The 19,923-nt window shown below is 31.5% G+C and overlaps 1 protein-coding gene across 6 annotated transcripts in view; it reads right to left on the reverse strand.

Annotated features, from left to right (window-relative positions):
• Positions 1-19,923, reverse strand: part of LOC143257900 (uncharacterized) — a 39,756-nt gene that overhangs the window by 15,557 nt on the left and 4,276 nt on the right. For 5 of the 6 annotated variants that reach the window (XM_076516927.1, XM_076516928.1, XM_076516930.1 and 2 more), the window contains exon 3: positions 679-909. The exons of the other annotated variant lie outside the window; for it this stretch is intronic. In XM_076516927.1, the coding sequence (XP_076373042.1) occupies positions 679-909 (231 nt within the window). The remainder of the gene's footprint in view (positions 1-678; positions 910-19,923) is intronic. 6 annotated transcript variants of the gene reach the window in all.

Below are 19,923 nucleotides of genomic sequence, written 5' to 3' on the forward strand. Positions count from 1 at the left end.
CTTTAACTGATTTTAAAGTTTCTTGAGAACTTTATATTTGGTTGTCAACCTTGTGTCAAGTGAACATATACAACAGTAGTCAGAGAACTGACTTTGTGACATTTATTATTTAATTGTCAATTCAAATGTAATTAAATGTTTTTTATGTACCCATTATTTCTTATATAAAAATAGTACAATTCAACCAATATAAATTGACTTCTATTTTGTAAAGAAAGAACAGAAATATAACATCAGTTCTCATGTACTGCTTGACAGGAATTAATTACAAACAAACGTAACGAGAAAGGTGTGAGCTTGTCTCAAATACGAGCTGTTTAAATAACAAAATGTAAAAAGTTAACATATACCATAAGATAAAGGTGAATAGTCCTCCAACAAAATTGTTTGAGCCAAGATGCTGTTTGACACATGAATAATTAAATATTGTCAAGTAAAAGCTTCTAATAAGATATAACCAAAAACACACAAAAAACCATACCATATCATTACATACTGTTCTAACAAAAATATGGCTCACTTTACCTCAACACGTGTATTCCAAATGTAAGATAACTGGTCACTCTCGTTAGCATGTAAATATACTAAAATAAGCTTCTTAATGTAAAGTCTTATCACAACAACTTTTAACACATTAAATATGTTCTGTTAATGTCACTATTGTTTACAAGTTATTACCATGTCTGCAGCTTCTCTTACTGCTTCAGATAATCCAGTAACTTCCTGGTCTACACTTGTAAGATAAACACCATGGGCCCAGAAGGCACAGCTCTCATGAACCCAAAACTCTGTTGTCCCACTAGGTTGAGCAGAGCACATGTCTGGTGAAGCCCAAGAATGTTTCAAACCTGGAATCTGAGAACTGATAGTTTGTCCCAGAAATTCAGAATATGTACTATTCTTCCTATCCTACAAGAAACAGGGAGAAAATTTTGTAGTATTCTCTAGTCAACTGAGTAAACACTAACATAGACAACTTTAGCTGAATCATATTTGATACAATTAGTCTCTTATACAATGCTACTCTTGAAAACTGTTAAAAATGATAAGTTAATATCAGAACAACTTGATCAAAGAATAAAACTAAGATGTTTTATCTACTTCAATTAATCTTCAAATGTCACCCTGCCAGGAGGACCCACAGTATCATATTGAGTAAATTTATAATTATAACAGTCAATGAACAGAAATGACTAAAAACCTAAGTGAAAGTCATAATTTTCCAATGCTGAAAATATATTTCTGATAGGTATTTACCTCCTTTCACATAAATAGCTATTCTTGTTCAGTGCTGTCCTCTATATGCAAAAGATTTAATCTTGCCATAAGCCTTCTATCTCCCCTCCATAGAAGTTGACTGCTTCCAATGTGTCTCTCATGCAAATCACCATGTGACAATCCTCCACCAATAAGTGACAGCCAAAACAGAGCTATAAGAAGTTCTAAGCACAGAATGTCAAGGATGAATGAAGTTAACCAATAAGAGTGTAATATACTCTTACAATGCATGTGACTCCCTTTAATCAATTCTACCAAACCATCACCTTGACTTCTAGCAGAAAATTGAAACACTAGTTTTTAAAGCTAGGTGTGAATGGATGTAAGTACATACTGGAAACACATCTTCAATGTAGGAAAATTATTACTTCCAATACTGTACATCACCTTCTCTCACATAAACAGCAAGAATATCAGAAAGAATAGGTGGAAGGACTAATGCAAAGGAAAAGCATCCTCAAGGTCTGAAGGACATTCCCTAAGATGAATGTCAGATTCTACGATTTGATGTTGGAAACTGTACCACTTCTGAACCAGATATACTCCATGCCCATCATACAAAAATGTATATATGGACAGAAAACAGGGAGACATATCCAACTGGGAGAGAACTAACTATGGCTGGAAAATGTGATTTTCATGAACTCAATCTCAGAAATGGTAAAATGAAAAGAATGTGGCTCTAGGTGTAGAATGGAGATCATACCATCTGCAAGTCCACCACAACTCAAAACCCACTGACATTCATGTGGAGGTAAGAAAGAAAATCATACCATACCTTCATCTCAAGTTCATGAGACTGGAGGGAATCTAGTAGCCTCTGACACGTGAATATGATAGATTGATGTGGGAACCTGACACCAGGTATGGAAAATATGTCTAAAGAAGGTAAACTATGTTCCTAAAAATGAAATTGACTGGAACCACTCCAAACACATTAACATTCTTGGAACAGGAAACACTAAGAGACAGCAGATGGGAAAGAACTGTATTAATCTGCAATTACCTCCACTGTGACCCATAACGATGATAAAGTACAAATGAGGGAGAAATATAGACATCTGTAATACATGTGAGGGCTTATATTGATTGGTTGAACTCTAAATCCAAATCTTGACCATTGGGAACTGACATCTATGCAGAGGTACGACGAAGGATCCCAATCAAGGCAATGAACTGTAAATTTCACATCTCACTTCCATTTATTTTTATTTATGCTACATATTGAAGGATATCATGTCATCTCCACCATCAAAACACCACCATCATACTCTCAACCAAATGGTTTTATAATCATTTCTATATTTTCCTTGTATTTCATTAACCCATTCAGGAGGATGCCCTCAAGGTCTACCACTCCAGAATCTTAGAATTTTAAAGTCATAAAGACTCTCAAATTCCACAAGAATAAAAGGGAATAAAACATGTTAGAGAGTCCAGAGGACTAACAACACCTGAGACAATGCAATGGGTAACCATGTAACCCTATTTTTAAAACAGAAACAAATTTATTTAACAAAGATATGGCAGGTATGGACAGCTATCCCCTTGTGCTTTACCCATGTACTCTATGGATGGGTTTGGTCTGGAATGGGCAATCTATGCAAGAATAAACCTATCAGTGGTCTTGTGGAACATCCTATAAATAAAGACCATTGATGTACACAAGAAACTAGAAGGAAGGAATACATAAGAGAAAGTGAAACAAGAACTAGTGGAAGAGTGGTTTGAACACTGGCAAAGTGAAGCAATACAGAACTATATTAATCTCTCATCTGAAAGGACAACCCACTATCAACAACAACAAATCCAGAAAGAATATATCCATGGGTAAAACATGATAAGAAAACACCTGCAGAATCAGAGAAAAGAGAAAGGCGTGAGACAGGATCTCCCGAAAATCAGAGACTGGGAAGACAGAAGATCCACAATCCAAAAGCCAAGAGAGGAAATTTGCATGACAAAGAATAGTGAAATGACCATGGGAAACTCTGGACCCAGAATCCAATGATGGAAAAATTTAATTTGCACTGAGAGACTTCCATGTAGGTGGTGTGTATGAAACAAGTCAGAGAAGAGAATAATTGTCAGGAGGAGGAGGATAGGAAGTTCTGAATGAAACACCAGTGACTGAAGGTGGTGAATAAGGGAGAAAGACAGAGATCCAGATAACAGAGGAGAAAACTACAGAAACCACATCTGTAACAGCCAAAACAGAGCTATAAGAAGTTCTAAGTACAGAATGTCAAGGATGAATGAAGTTACCCATAGAAGAAGGAGAACAGACAAATGTGTAGATCCAACCTTGGCTAAAAATGTAAACAGCCAGAACAAGAAGATGAAGACAAAAGCATTTTGTGATTAAGGGACATAACAAAGGCCCCAATATGAGGAGTACCCCATTGAAATCAAAACCACTGGAAAACAAAAAAATCAAGAGACCACTTCATTGATAAATGTTGTCTGGACAATAATCCAATCTACAACAAGATGAAAGCACCCTGATTATGCAATGCAATGACAGGAATATTGAATATGTGGGACAAACAGAAGATCCAATGTATGAATACAAAGGACTGGAAAAACAGTGCTTCTTTGGTAACTGAGAGAAGCAGCCACTAATAAAAGCCAGAAAAGAACATTACCAGATGACTTCTTCCCAAACAAAAAAAGTGAACCAAAAACACAACCAACAGTGAGAAGCTCCAGGATGCTGACAGGATAAGACCTATTGGCTACAGACCAAAAACTCTGAATCTTCTAGTTCATCAATCCAAACAACCCCATCCATGTAGGGATTTGTCCATGAAATGTAGAAAACTGGATGAGGAGGAGCAAGCAGGATATCTGCCAATGTGCAAGTCACATCCAACCACCAATGCTGTTCGACAACAAAGACAGAAGTAAGGATGATTATAGCCAACAAAGGATCCTTGCACAATTCCACTGGTCATGAAAACCCCACAAAATAGCTCACATATAAAACAGATTAGACTAAAAATTAGAATTAGGCTTCACAAACCTTGCAAAGACCAACAGTTTCTGGTCTGGCATGAAGATAACAAATAGCTTAGAATGAAAGCCTGGAAAGAGATGACAAACAAGTACTACAGCCTGTGAAGACTGAAAATATTGTACCATCTTGGACAAACATAGGCTGATGACAGATACCAACTCATGGGGAAGGAAAATGGTATCAGGTGCAAAGGAGATGGGAAAAGGAATTGGATGGCAAGTTCCTCTGAGAAAACCCAAACAACCCATAGAACTGTAGTAGAAGATTGCCAAAGGGTAACAATATAATACAGTCTAGCTGCTACTGGTTTAGAACCCTGTGGTCAGTCTCATCAATGTTGAATAAAATAACAACATGTGAAACCCCTGGAAGAGAGACAGGGATAAGTAGGTAAGGACCAGAAAGGAAAAGGAATAGGGGCATGTTGTGGTTCTAACTGTAGTAAACATGAAACAAAAGAGGAGAAAGTTGAGTATTGATTACACACAAGATTCCACAGTCACAAATACATGATCAAAAAACATATCACTTCAGAAGAATACAGAAATCCCTTAAAGACAAAAGCAACAAAAGTACCCTGGACAATGTTGTATTGTGACCTAGAAAATCCCAACTAAAGTGAAACCACATGTGTAAAGCAAGAGCCAAAGAAGGCAAACAAGCCAACACAGAGGTAACAGGGAATCATATAAAAATGGAGAAATGGCTAAAACATACCTGAGAAATCATATGAGATGCCATATTAGGCCTACTTGATTCTGTAAGATCGGTAGGGGAAACATAGCAAAATGTTGAAGTATAAAAAGGCTACTCAAACTTCATGGGCCCAAACTGGTTCTGCCTGTTCAGAAGGATTAGTGGTTTATCCATATAACATCAACCTCACGATGGATAATAGCAGAGAAATCCAATGATGAGTCTCTCCTACCTGCTGTCTGTAAAAATAGTGCTGGAGGTATGCAGTGCCCAAAGTGGAAACATGAGCCTCAGAATGCATTGTAGGAATATGTAAATCAAACAAATGTGTTTGATGTAAAAATATGAAAATGTGAGAAAAAATAGACTGGAAAATTAAGTTAAATTAAAAGATTCCTTCAATTCAAAGAAAATAACAATAATGAAGGAATCATACTTCAGCAATTAAATTGTTAAAATCACAATTCACACAAAATTTATGAGCACGAATACTGCCAAAATGATGTAACAGTTCCATACAACTGAACAGCAGGAGCCACAAACATCATTGGAGTAGGACACACTTTTATTGGTAAAAGGTTAAAGTACAGTGATCTGCATGAGACATTTACTAAAATCAGGTAATTCCAATAGAGGGGAGATAGAAACTTTTTGGAAGCGTAAAAATTATTTTGAAGATAAAAGACAGGACTAAAGAAGAATAGCCATGCACTTTATTGGAATCAATCATTTTCTAGGTAAAATAGACAGTGAACTCTAGGACTAATTTGTGGAATTAATTAGCATACTGAGAGTATTGTATTTTTATGCAAATTATATTAGAGATCTTCAAACCAACAAGTTCATAGGACTGTAAGAAATCTCATTCATAAAATTAAAATGGGATAACCTGAAGTTATAAAAGTAAACAAATATCAAGATATCAAAGACATCTATCCACAGGCTGTTCAGAGTACTAGAAGTAAAGGGCTAATAACAACATAATAAAGTTTTATACACAAATTACATAGTATTCATTACAGAAAAAGAGCCTCAAAACTATTTATATACCATGTTCCTCATAAGAGCTGGGTGACAGGTACTGGAGCAGTAAAACAAACATGAATACAACTATTATTGAAACTTGTATTGGACCACTAAAAGAGATGTGATCAGAACTATCATTAGTTTCATTTTCAAACTTGAATTGGACCACTAAAACAGACACGATTAGAACTATTATTAATTTTATTGTGAAATTTGTATTGGACCACTGAAACAGACATGATTACCACTATTATCAGTTTTATTGTCAAATTCGTATCGGACCAGTAAAACAAACATGATTACAACTATTATCAGTTTTATTGTGAAACTTGTTTTGGACCAGTAAAACAGACATGATCAGAACTATTATCAGTTTTACTGTGAGATTTCTTTTGGACGAGTAAAACAGACACGATTAGAACTATCATCAGTTTTATTGTGAAACTTGTTTTGGACAAGTAAAACAGACATGATCAGAACTATTATCAGTTTTATTGTGAAACTTGTTTTGGACTAGTAAAACAGACATGATCAGAACTATTGTCAATTTTATTGTGAAACTTGTTTTGGACCAGTAAAACAGACATGATCAGAACTATTATCAGTGTTATTGTGAAACCTGTATTGAACCAGTAAAACAGACATGATCAGAACTATTATGTTTTATTGTGATACTTGTTTTGGACTAGTAAAACAGACATGATCAGAACTATAATCAGTTTTATTGTGAAACTTGTTTTGGACCAGTAAAACAGACATGATCAGAACTATTATCAGTTTTATTGTGAAATTTCTTTTGAACCAGTAAAACAGACATGATCAGAAGTATTATCAGTTTTATTGTGAAACTTTTATTGGACCAGTAAAACGAACATGATCAGTACTATTATCAGTTTTATTGTGAAACTTGTACTGGATCAGCAAAACAGACATGATCAGAACTATTATCAGTTTTATTGTGAAACTTGTTTTGGACCAGTAAAACAGACATGATCAGAACTATTATTAGTTTTATTGTGAAACTTGCATTGGACCAGTAAAACAGACATGATCAGAACTATTATCAGTTTTACTGTGAGACATGTTTTGGACTAGTAAAACAGATATCATCAGAACTATTATCAGTTTTATTGTGAAACTTGTTTTGGACCAGAACTATTGTCAATTTTATTGTGAAACTTGTTTTGGACCAGTAAAACAGACATGATCAGAACTATTATCAGTTTTACTGTGAAACTTGTATTGGATCAGTAAAACAAACATGATTAGAACTATTATCAGTTTTACTGTGAAACTTGTTTTGGACCAGTAAAACAGACATGATCAGAACTACTGTCAGTTTTATTGTGAGACTTGTTTTGGACCAGTAAAACAGACATGATTAAAACTATTATCAGTTTTATTGTGAAACTTGTTTTGGACCAGTAAAACAGACATGATCAGAACTATTATCAGTTTTATTGTGAAACTTGTTTTTGGACTAGTAAAACAAACATGACCAGAACTGTTGTCAGTTTTATTGTGAAACTTGTTTTGGACCAGTAAAACAGACATGATCAAAACTATTATCAGTTTTACTGTGAAACTTGTTTTGGACCAATAAAACAGACATGATCAGAACTATTATCAGTTTTACTGTGAGACTTGTTTTGGACGAGTAAAACAGACATGATTAAAACTATTATCAGTTTTATTGTGAAACTTGTTTTTGGACTAGTAAAACAGACATGATTAAAACTATTATCAGTTTTATTGTAAAACTTGTTTTGGACTAGTAAAACAGACATGATCAGAACTATTATCAGTTTTATTGTGAAACTTGTTTTTGGACTAGTAAAACAAACATGACCAGAACTGTTGTCAGTTTTATTGTGAAACTTGTTTTGGACCAGTAAAACAGACATGATCAAAACTATTATCAGTTTTACTGTGAAACTTGTATTTGACCAGTAAAACAAACATGATTAGAACTATTATCAGTTTTACTGTGAAACTTGTTTTAAACCAGTAAAACAGACATGATCAGAACAATTATCAGTTTCACTGTGAAACTTGTTTTGGACCAATAAAACAGACATGATCAGAACTATTATCAGTTTTACTGTGAGACTTGTTTTGGACGAGTAAAACAGACATGATTAAAACTATTATCAGTTTTACTGTGAAACTTGTTTTAAACCAGTAAAACAGACATGATCAGAACTATTATCAGTTTCACTGTGAAACTTGTTTTGGACCAATAAAACAGACATGATCAGAACTATTATCAGTTTTACTGTGAGACTTGTTTTGGACGAGTAAAACAGACATGATTAAAACTATTATCAGTTTTATTGTGAAACTTGTTTTTGGACTAGTAAAACAGACATGATTAAAACTATTATCAGTTTTATTGTGAAACTTGTTTTGGACAAGAACTATTGTCAATTTTATTGTGAAACTTGTTTTGGACCAGTAAAACAGACATGATCAGAACTATTATCAGTGTTATTGTGAAACCTGTATTGAACCAGTAAAACAGACATGATCAGAACTATTATGTTTTATTGTGATACTTGTTTTGGACTAGTAAAACAGACATGATCAGAACTATAATCAGTTTTATTGTGAAACTTGTTTTGGACCAGTAAAACAGACATGATCAGAACTATTATCAGTTTTATTGTGAAATTTCTTTTGAACCAGTAAAACAGACATGATCAGAAGTATTATCAGTTTTATTGTGAAACTTTTATTGGACCAGTAAAACGAACATGATCAGTACTATTATCAGTTTTATTGTGAAACTTGTACTGGATCAGCAAAACAGACATGATCAGAACTATTATCAGTTTTATTGTGAAACTTGTTTTGGACCAGTAAAACAGACATGATCAGAACTATTATTAGTTTTATTGTGAAACTTGCATTGGACCAGTAAAACAGACATGATCAGAACTATTATCAGTTTTACTGTGAGACATGTTTTGGACTAGTAAAACAGATATCATCAGAACTATTATCAGTTTTATTGTGAAACTTGTTTTGGACCAGAACTATTGTCAATTTTATTGTGAAACTTGTTTTGGACCAGTAAAACAGACATGATCAGAACTATTATCAGTTTTACTGTGAAACTTGTATTGGATCAGTAAAACAAACATGATTAGAACTATTATCAGTTTTACTGTGAAACTTGTTTTGGACCAGTAAAACAGACATGATCAGAACTACTGTCAGTTTTATTGTGAGACTTGTTTTGGACGAGTAAAACAGACATGATTAAAACTATTATCAGTTTTATTGTGAAACTTGTTTTGGACCAGTAAAACAGACATGATCAGAACTATTATCAGTTTTATTGTGAAACTTGTTTTTGGACTAGTAAAACAAACATGACCAGAACTGTTGTCAGTTTTATTGTGAAACTTGTTTTGGACCAGTAAAACAGACATGATCAAAACTATTATCAGTTTTACTGTGAAACTTGTTTTGGACCAATAAAACAGACATGATCAGAACTATTATCAGTTTTACTGTGAGACTTGTTTTGGACCAGTAAAACAGACATGATTAAAACTATTATCAGTTTTATTGTGAAACTTGTTTTTGGACTAGTAAAACAGACATGATTAAAACTATTATCAGTTTTATTGTAAAACTTGTTTTGGACTAGTAAAACAGACATGATTAGAACTATTATCAGTTTTATTGTGAAACTTGTTTTGGACCAGTAAAACAGACATGATCAGAACTATTATCAGTTTTATTGTGAAACTTGTTTTGGACTAGTAAAACAAACATGACCAGAACTGTTGTCAGTTTTATTGTGAAACTTGTTTTGGACCAGTAAAACAGACATGATCAAAACTATTATCAGTTTTACTGTGAAACTTGTATTTGACCAGTAAAACAAACATGATTAGAACTATTATCAGTTTTACTGTGAAACTTGTTTTAAACCAGTAAAACAGACATGATCAGAACTATTATCAGTTTCACTGTGAAACTTGTTTTGGACCAATAAAACAGACATGATCAGAACTATTATCAGTTTTACTGTGAGACTTGTTTTGGACGAGTAAAACAGACATGATTAAAACTATTATCAGTTTTACTGTGAAACTTGTTTTAAACCAGTAAAACAGACATGATCAGAACTATTATCAGTTTCACTGTGAAACTTGTTTTGGACCAATAAAACAGACATGATCAGAACTATTATCAGTTTTACTGTGAGACTTGTTTTGGACGAGTAAAACAGACATGATTAAAACTATTATCAGTTTTATTGTGAAACTTGTTTTTGGACTAGTAAAACAGACATGATTAAAACTATTATCAGTTTTATTGTGAAACTTGTTTTGGACTAGTAAAACAGACATGATTAGAACTATTATCAGTTTTATTGTGAAACTTGTTTTGGACCAGTAAAACAGACATGATCAGAACTATTATCAGTTTTATTGTGAAACTTGTTTTGGACTAGTAAAACAAACATGACCAGAACTGTTGTCAGTTTTATTGTGAAACTTGTTTTGGACCAGTAAAACAGACATGATCAAAACTATTATCAGTTTTACTGTGAAACTTGTATTTGACCAGTAAAACAAACATGATTAGAACTATTATCAGTTTTACTGTGAAACTTGTTTTAAACCAGTAAAACAGACATGATCAGAACTACTGTCAGTTTTATTGTGAGACTTGTTTTGGACGAGTAAAACAGACATGATTAAAACTATTATCAGTTTTATTGTGAAACTTGTTTTGGACCAGTAAAACAGACATGATCAGAACTATTATCAGTTTTATTGTGAAACTTGTTTTGGACTAGTAAAACAAACATGACCAGAACTGTTGTCAGTTTTATTGTGAAACTTGTTTTGGACCAGTAAAACAGACATGATCAAAACTATTATCAGTTTTACTGTGAAACTTGTATTGGACCAGTAAAACAAACATGATTAGAACTATTATCAGTTTCACTGTGAAACTTGTTTTGGACCAATAAAACAGACATGATCAGAACTATTATCAGTTTTATTGTGAAACTTGTTTTTGGACTAGTAAAACAGACATGATTAAAACTATTATCAGTTTTATTGTAAAACTTGTTTTGGACTAGTAAAACAGACATGATTAGAACTATTATCAGTTTTATTGTGAAACTTGTTTTGGACCAGTAAAACAGACATGATCAGAACTATTATCAGTTTTATTGTGAAACTTGTTTTGGACTAGTAAAACAGACATGATCAGAACTATTATCAGTTTTATTGTGAAACTTGTTTTGGACCAGTAAAACAGACATGATCAGAACTATTATCAGTTTTACTGTGAGACATGTTTTGGACTAGTAAAACAGATATCATCAGAACTATTATCAGTTTTATTGTGAAACTTGTTTTGGACAAGAACTATTGTCAATTTTATTGTGAAACTTGTTTTGGACCAGTAAAACAGACATGATCAGAACTATTATCAGTGTTATTGTGAAACCTGTATTGAACCAGTAAAACAGACATGATCAGAACTATTATGTTTTATTGTGATACTTTTTTGGACTAGTAAAACAGACATGATCAGAACTATAATCAGTTTTATTGTGAAACTTGTTTTGAACCAGTAAAACAGACATGATCAGAACTATTATCAGTTTTATTGTGAAATTTCTTTTGAACCAGTAAAACAGACATGATCAGAAGTATTATCAGTTTTATTGTGAAACTTTTATTGGACCAGTAAAACGAACATGATCAGTACTATTATCAGTTTTATTGTGAAACTTGTACTGGATCAGCAAAACAGACATGATCAGAACTATTATCAGTTTTATTGTGAAACTTGTTTTGGACCAGTAAAACAGACATGATCAGAACTATTATTAGTTTTATTGTGAAACTTGCATTGGACCAGTAAAACAGACATGATCAGAACTATTATCAGTTTTACTGTGAGACATGTTTTGGACTAGTAAAACAGATATCATCAGAACTATTATCAGTTTTATTGTGAAACTTGTTTTGGACCAGAACTATTGTCAATTTTATTGTGAAACTTGTTTTGGACCAGTAAAACAGACATGATCAGAACTATTATCAGTTTTACTGTGAAACTTGTATTGGATCAGTAAAACAAACATGATTAGAACTATTATCAGTTTTACTGTGAAACTTGTTTTGGACCAGTAAAACAGACATGATCAGAACTACTGTCAGTTTTATTGTGAGACTTGTTTTGGACGAGTAAAACAGACATGATTAAAACTATTATCAGTTTTATTGTGAAACTTGTTTTGGACCAGTAAAACAGACATGATCAGAACTATTATCAGTTTTATTGTGAAACTTGTTTTTGGACTAGTAAAACAAACATGACCAGAACTGTTGTCAGTTTTATTGTGAAACTTGTTTTGGACCAGTAAAACAGACATGATCAAAACTATTATCAGTTTTACTGTGAAACTTGTTTTGGACCAATAAAACAGACATGATCAGAACTATTATCAGTTTTACTGTGAGACTTGTTTTGGACGAGTAAAACAGACATGATTAAAACTATTATCAGTTTTATTGTGAAACTTGTTTTGGACTAGTAAAACAGACATGATTAAAACTATTATCAGTTTTATTGTGAAACTTGTTTTGGACTAGTAAAACAGACATGATCAGAACTATTATCAGTTTTATTGTGAAACTTGTTTTTGGACTAGTAAAACAAACATGACCAGAACTGTTGTCAGTTTTATTGTGAAACTTGTTTTGGACCAGTAAAACAGACATGATCAAAACTATTATCAGTTTTACTGTGAAACTTGTATTTGACCAGTAAAACAAACATGATTAGAACTATTATCAGTTTTACTGTGAAACTTGTTTTAAACCAGTAAAACAGACATGATCAGAACTATTATCAGTTTCACTGTGAAACTTGTTTTGGACCAATAAAACAGACATGATCAGAACTATTATCAGTTTTACTGTGAGACTTGTTTTGGACGAGTAAAACAGACATGATTAAAACTATTATCAGTTTTACTGTGAAACTTGTTTTAAACCAGTAAAACAGACATGATCAGAACTATTATCAGTTTCACTTTGAAACTTGTTTTGGACCAATAAAACAGACATGATCAGAACTATTATCAGTTTTACTGTGAAACTTGTTTTTGGACTAGTAAAACAGACATGATTAAAACTATTATCAGTTTTATTGTGAAACTTGTTTTGGACAAGAACTATTGTCAATTTTATTGTGAAACTTGTTTTGGACCAGTAAAACAGACATGATCAGAACTATTATCAGTGTTATTGTGAAACCTGTATTGAACCAGTAAAACAGACATGATCAGAACTATTATGTTTTATTGTGATACTTGTTTTGGACTAGTAAAACAGACATGATCAGAACTATAATCAGTTTTATTGTGAAACTTGTTTTGGACCAGTAAAACAGACATGATCAGAACTATTATCAGTTTTATTGTGAAATTTCTTTTGAACCAGTAAAACAGACATGATCAGAAGTATTATCAGTTTTATTGTGAAACTTTTATTGGACCAGTAAAACGAACATGATCAGTACTATTATCAGTTTTATTGTGAAACTTGTACTGGATCAGCAAAACAGACATGATCAGAACTATTATCAGTTTTATTGTGAAACTTGTTTTGGACCAGTAAAACAGACATGATCAGAACTATTATTAGTTTTATTGTGAAACTTGCATTGGACCAGTAAAACAGACATGATCAGAACTATTATCAGTTTTACTGTGAGACATGTTTTGGACTAGTAAAACAGATATCATCAGAACTATTATCAGTTTTATTGTGAAACTTGTTTTGGACCAGAACTATTGTCAATTTTATTGTGAAACTTGTTTTGGACCAGTAAAACAGACATGATCAGAACTATTATCAGTTTTACTGTGAAACTTGTATTGGATCAGTAAAACAAACATGATTAGAACTATTATCAGTTTTACTGTGAAACTTGTTTTGGACCAGTAAAACAGACATGATCAGAACTACTGTCAGTTTTATTGTGAGACTTGTTTTGGACGAGTAAAACAGACATGATTAAAACTATTATCAGTTTTATTGTGAAACTTGTTTTGGACCAGTAAAACAGACATGATCAGAACTATTATCAGTTTTATTGTGAAACTTGTTTTTGGACTAGTAAAACAAACATGACCAGAACTGTTGTCAGTTTTATTGTGAAACTTGTTTTGGACCAGTAAAACAGACATGATCAAAACTATTATCAGTTTTACTGTGAAACTTGTTTTGGACCAATAAAACAGACATGATCAGAACTATTATCAGTTTTACTGTGAGACTTGTTTTGGACGAGTAAAACAGACATGATTAAAACTATTATCAGTTTTATTGTGAAACTTGTTTTTGGACTAGTAAAACAGACATGATTAAAACTATTATCAGTTTTATTGTAAAACTTGTTTTGGACTAGTAAAACAGACATGATTAGAACTATTATCAGTTTTATTGTGAAACTTGTTTTGGACCAGTAAAACAGACATGATCAGAACTATTATCAGTTTTATTGTGAAACTTGTTTTTGGACTAGTAAAACAAACATGACCAGAACTGTTGTCAGTTTTATTGTGAAACTTGTTTTGGACCAGTAAAACAGACATGATCAAAACTATTATCAGTTTTACTGTGAAACTTGTATTTGACCAGTAAAACAAACATGATTAGAACTATTATCAGTTTTACTGTGAAACTTGTTTTAAACCAGTAAAACAGACATGATCAGAACTATTATCAGTTTCACTGTGAAACTTGTTTTGGACCAATAAAACAGACATGATCAGAACTATTATCAGTTTTACTGTGAGACTTGTTTTGGACCAGTAAAACAGACATGATTAAAACTATTATCAGTTTTACTGTGAAACTTGTTTTAAACCAGTAAAACAGACATGATCAGAACTATTATCAGTTTCACTGTGAAACTTGTTTTGGACCAATAAAACAGACATGATCAGAACTATTATCAGTTTTACTGTGAGACTTGTTTTGGACGAGTAAAACAGACATGATTAAAACTATTATCAGTTTTATTGTGAAACTTGTTTTTGGACTAGTAAAACAGACATGATTAAAACTATTATCAGTTTTATTGTAAAACTTGTTTTGGACTAGTAAAACAGACATGATTAGAACTATTATCAGTTTTATTGTGAAACTTGTTTTGGACCAGTGAAACAGACATGATCAGAACTATTATCAGTTTTATTGTGAAACTTGTTTTGGACTAGTAAAACAAACATGACCAGAACTGTTGTCAGTTTTATTGTGAAACTTGTTTTGGACCAGTAAAACAGACATGATCAAAACTATTATCAGTTTTACTGTGAAACTTGTATTTGACCAGTAAAACAAACATGATTAGAACTATTATCAGTTTTACTGTGAAACTTGTTTTAAACCAGTAAAACAGACATGATCAGAACTACTGTCAGTTTTATTGTGAGACTTGTTTTGGACGAGTAAAACAGACATGATTAAAACTATTATCAGTTTTATTGTGAAACTTGTTTTGGACCAGTAAAACAGACATGATCAGAACTATTATCAGTTTTATTGTGAAACTTGTTTTTGGACTAGTAAAACAAACATGACCAGAACTGTTGTCAGTTTTATTGTGAAACTTGTTTTGGACCAGTAAAACAGACATGATCAAAACTATTATCAGTTTTACTGTGAAACTTGTATTGGACCAGTAAAACAAACATGATTAGAACTATTATCAGTTTCACTGTGAAACTTGTTTTGGACCAATAAAACAGACATGATCAGAACTATTATCAGTTTTATTGTGAAACTTGTTTTTGGACTAGTAAAACAGACATGATTAAAACTATTATCAGTTTTATTGTAAAACTTGTTTTGGACTAGTAAAACAGACATGATTAGAACTATTATCAGTTTTATTGTGAAACTTGTTTTGGACCAGTAAAACAGACATGATCAGAACTATTATCAGTTTTATTGTGAAACTTGTTTTTGGACTAGTAAAACAAACATGACCAGAACTGTTGTCAGTTTTATTGTGAAACTTGTTTTGGACCAGTAAAACAGACATGATCAAAACTATTATCAGTTTTACTGTGAAACTTGTATTTGACCAGTAAAACAAACATGATTAGAACTATTATCAGTTTTACTGTGAAACTTGTTTTAAACCAGTAAAACAGACATGATCAGAACTATTATCAGTTTCACTGTGAAACTTGTTTTGGACCAATAAAACAGACATGATCAGAACTATTATCAGTTTTACTGTGAGACTTGTTTTGGACGAGTAAAACAGACATGATTAAAACTATTATCAGTTTTACTGTGAAACTTGTTTTAAACCAGTAAAACAGACATGATCAGAACTATTATCAGTTTCACTGTGACACTTGTTTTGGACCAATAAAACAGACATGATCAGAACTATTATCAGTTTTACTGTGAGACTTGTTTTGGACGAGTAAAACAGACATGATTAAAACTATTATCAGTTTTATTGTGAAACTTGTTTTTGGACTAGTAAAACAGACATGATTAAAACTATTATCAGTTTTATTGTAAAACTTGTTTTGGACTAGTAAAACAGACATGATTAGAACTATTATCAGTTTTATTGTGAAACTTGTTTTGGACCAGTGAAACAGACATGATCAGAACTATTATCAGTTTTATTGTGAAACTTGTTTTTGGACTAGTAAAACAAACATGACCAGAACTGTTGTCAGTTTTATTGTGAAACTTGTTTTGGACCAGTAAAACAGACATGATCAAAACTATTATCAGTTTTACTGTGAAACTTGTATTTGACCAGTAAAACAAACATGATTAGAACTATTATCAGTTTTACTGTGAAACTTGTTTTAAACCAGTAAAACAGACATGATCAGAACTACTGTCAGTTTTATTGTGAGACTTGTTTTGGACGAGTAAAACAGACATGATTAAAACTATTATCAGTTTTATTGTGAAACTTGTTTTGGACCAGTAAAACAGACATGATCAGAACTATTATCAGTTTTATTGTGAAACTTGTTTTTGGACTAGTAAAACAAACATGACCAGAACTGTTGTCAGTTTTATTGTGAAACTTGTTTTGGACCAGTAAAACAGACATGATCAAAACTATTATCAGTTTTACTGTGAAACTTGTATTGGACCAGTAAAACAAACATGATTAGAACTATTATCAGTTTCACTGTGAAACTTGTTTTGGACCAATAAAACAGACATGATCAGAACTATTATCAGTTTTACTGTGAGACTTGTTTTGGATGAGTAAAACAGACATGATTAAAACTATTATCAGTTTTATTGTGAAACTTGTTTTTGGACTAGTAAAACAGACATGATTAAAACTATTATCAGTTTTATTGTAAAACTTGTTTTGGACTAGTAAAACAGACATGATTAGAACTATTATCAGTTTTATTGTGAAACTTGTTTTGGACCAGTAAAACAGACATGATCAAAACTATTATCAGTTTTATTGTGAAACTTGTTTTTGGACTAGTAAAACAAACATGACCAGAACTGTTGTCAGTTTTATTGTGAAACTTGTTTTGGACCAGTAAAACAGACATGATCAGAACTATTATTAGTTTTATTGTGAAACTTGTATTGGACCAGTGAAACAAACATGATTAGAACTATTATTAATTTTATTGTGAAACTTGTTTTGGACTAGTAAAACAGACATGATCAGAACTATTATCAGTTTTATTGTGAAATGTAAAACTTGTATTTGTCCAGTAAATAGGCAAGATTAGAACTATTATTAGTAAGTATGTGTAAAAAGAAAGGTGACTAGGTTTATTATACTAGCACAATAAAAACATGACCAATAACTGTAAACATGTCTATAAAAAGGAAATTGATTAAGTGTAATATACAAGCATAATAAAACCTTTACCAATAGGTGTATACATGTCTGTAAAACAAAAGGTGACTAGGTTTAAAATAGAAAAGTATTTCTTGTTCTCGAATGAATTCAGTTCATTTTTAAACAAAATGTTGGCACTGGCTTAAAAAAATTGAAATCAAATTTAGAATGCTTGTAGTTCTCACCTGGCATAGTCTCAATAATAAATTGTTGTGTTTTTTCAGCTATTGTCATAGCTCTTCAAAACTCCTGAAATATACCAGAACCACAAGTATTTTGTAGAACACCTCACATATCATTGCTTTCTGATCTATGTTGAAGTGAAATGGACACTAATACACAGACTATATATGTCACAAAACCCTCCTATAAAATATTGTGTTTGATAATGTTATGTAAGTATGCATATTCTGTAATATTATCCCACTTGTTACACAAACCTGACCTGACAGTTACCCACTAGTCCAGAAAAATGTTTTTCCATTTACCATTTTCTTTTTACAAGAGCAATACAGTGAAGGTACTACCATCTGAAGATTTACATAATGAAGGTACTACCAGTTGAATTAATTAATTAAGGTATTACCAATCAAAGGAATAAATAATGAAGGTACTACCAGTTGAATTAATTAATTAAGGTATTACCAATCAAAGGAATAAATAATGAAGATACTACCAGTTTAATGATTAAATAATTAGGGTATTACCAAGCAAAGGAACAATTAATAAAGGTACTACCAGTTTAATGATTAAATAATGTAGTACCATACAAATGATTAAATAATGAAGGTACTACCAAAGGATTAATTAATGAAGGTAGTACCATACAAATAATTAAACAAGGCATTATCAATCAAAGAATTAATTAAAGTACCAATATACAAATGATTAAATGAAGGTACTACCATACAAATGATTAAACAATGAAGGTACTAATATACAAATAATTAAATAATGAAGGCACTAGCACATAGATGCTTAATTAATAAAGGTACTAACATACAATTGATAATATAATTAAGGTATTACTAATCAAAGGATTAATTAATGAACATACTATCATTTGAATGATTAAATAATGAAGGTACTACCAAAGGATTAATTAATGAAGGTAGTACCATACAAATAATTAAACAAGGCATTATCAATCAAAGAATTAATTAAAGTACCAATATACAAATGATTAAATGAAGGTACTACCATACAAATGATTAAACAATGAAGGTACTAATATACAAATAATTAAATAATGAAGGCACTAGTACATAGATGCTTAATTAATAAAGGTACTAACATACAATTGATAATATAATTAAGGTATTACTAATCAAAGGATTAATTAATGAATATACTATCATTTGAATGATTAAATAATGAAGGTACTACCATTTGAATTATTAAATAATTATGGCACTACCAATCAAAGGATTAATTAATGAAGGTACTATCATTTGAATGATTAAATAATGTAATACCATATAAATGATTAAATAATTAAGGTATTACCAGCTAAGGACTAATCAATTAATGTACTATCATTTGAATGTTTAAATAATTAAGGCATTACCAATCAAAGGATTAATTACTGTAGGTACTATCATTTGAATGATTAAATAATGAAGGTACTACCATTTGAATGATCAAATAATTAAGGCACTACCAATCAAAGGATTAAATAATGAAGGTACTAAGATGCAAATGATTAAATAATTAAGGTATTACCAGCTAAGAACTAATCAATTAATGTACTATCACTTGAATGGTTAAATAATTAAGGTGTTATCAATCAAAGGATTAATTACTGTAGGTACTATCGTTTTAATGATTAAATAATGAAGGTACTTCCAATCAAAGGATTAAATAATGAAAATACTACCATACAAATGATTAAATAATGAAGTTACTAAGATACAAATGATTAAATAATTAAGGTATTACCAGCTAAGGACTAATCAATTAATGTACCATCATTTGAATGATTAAATAATTAAGGTATT

The sequence above is a fragment of the Tachypleus tridentatus genome, chromosome 7 (genome assembly GCF_004210375.1).
Source record: "Tachypleus tridentatus isolate NWPU-2018 chromosome 7, ASM421037v1, whole genome shotgun sequence".
Taxonomy (NCBI): Eukaryota; Metazoa; Arthropoda; class Merostomata; order Xiphosura; family Limulidae; genus Tachypleus; species Tachypleus tridentatus.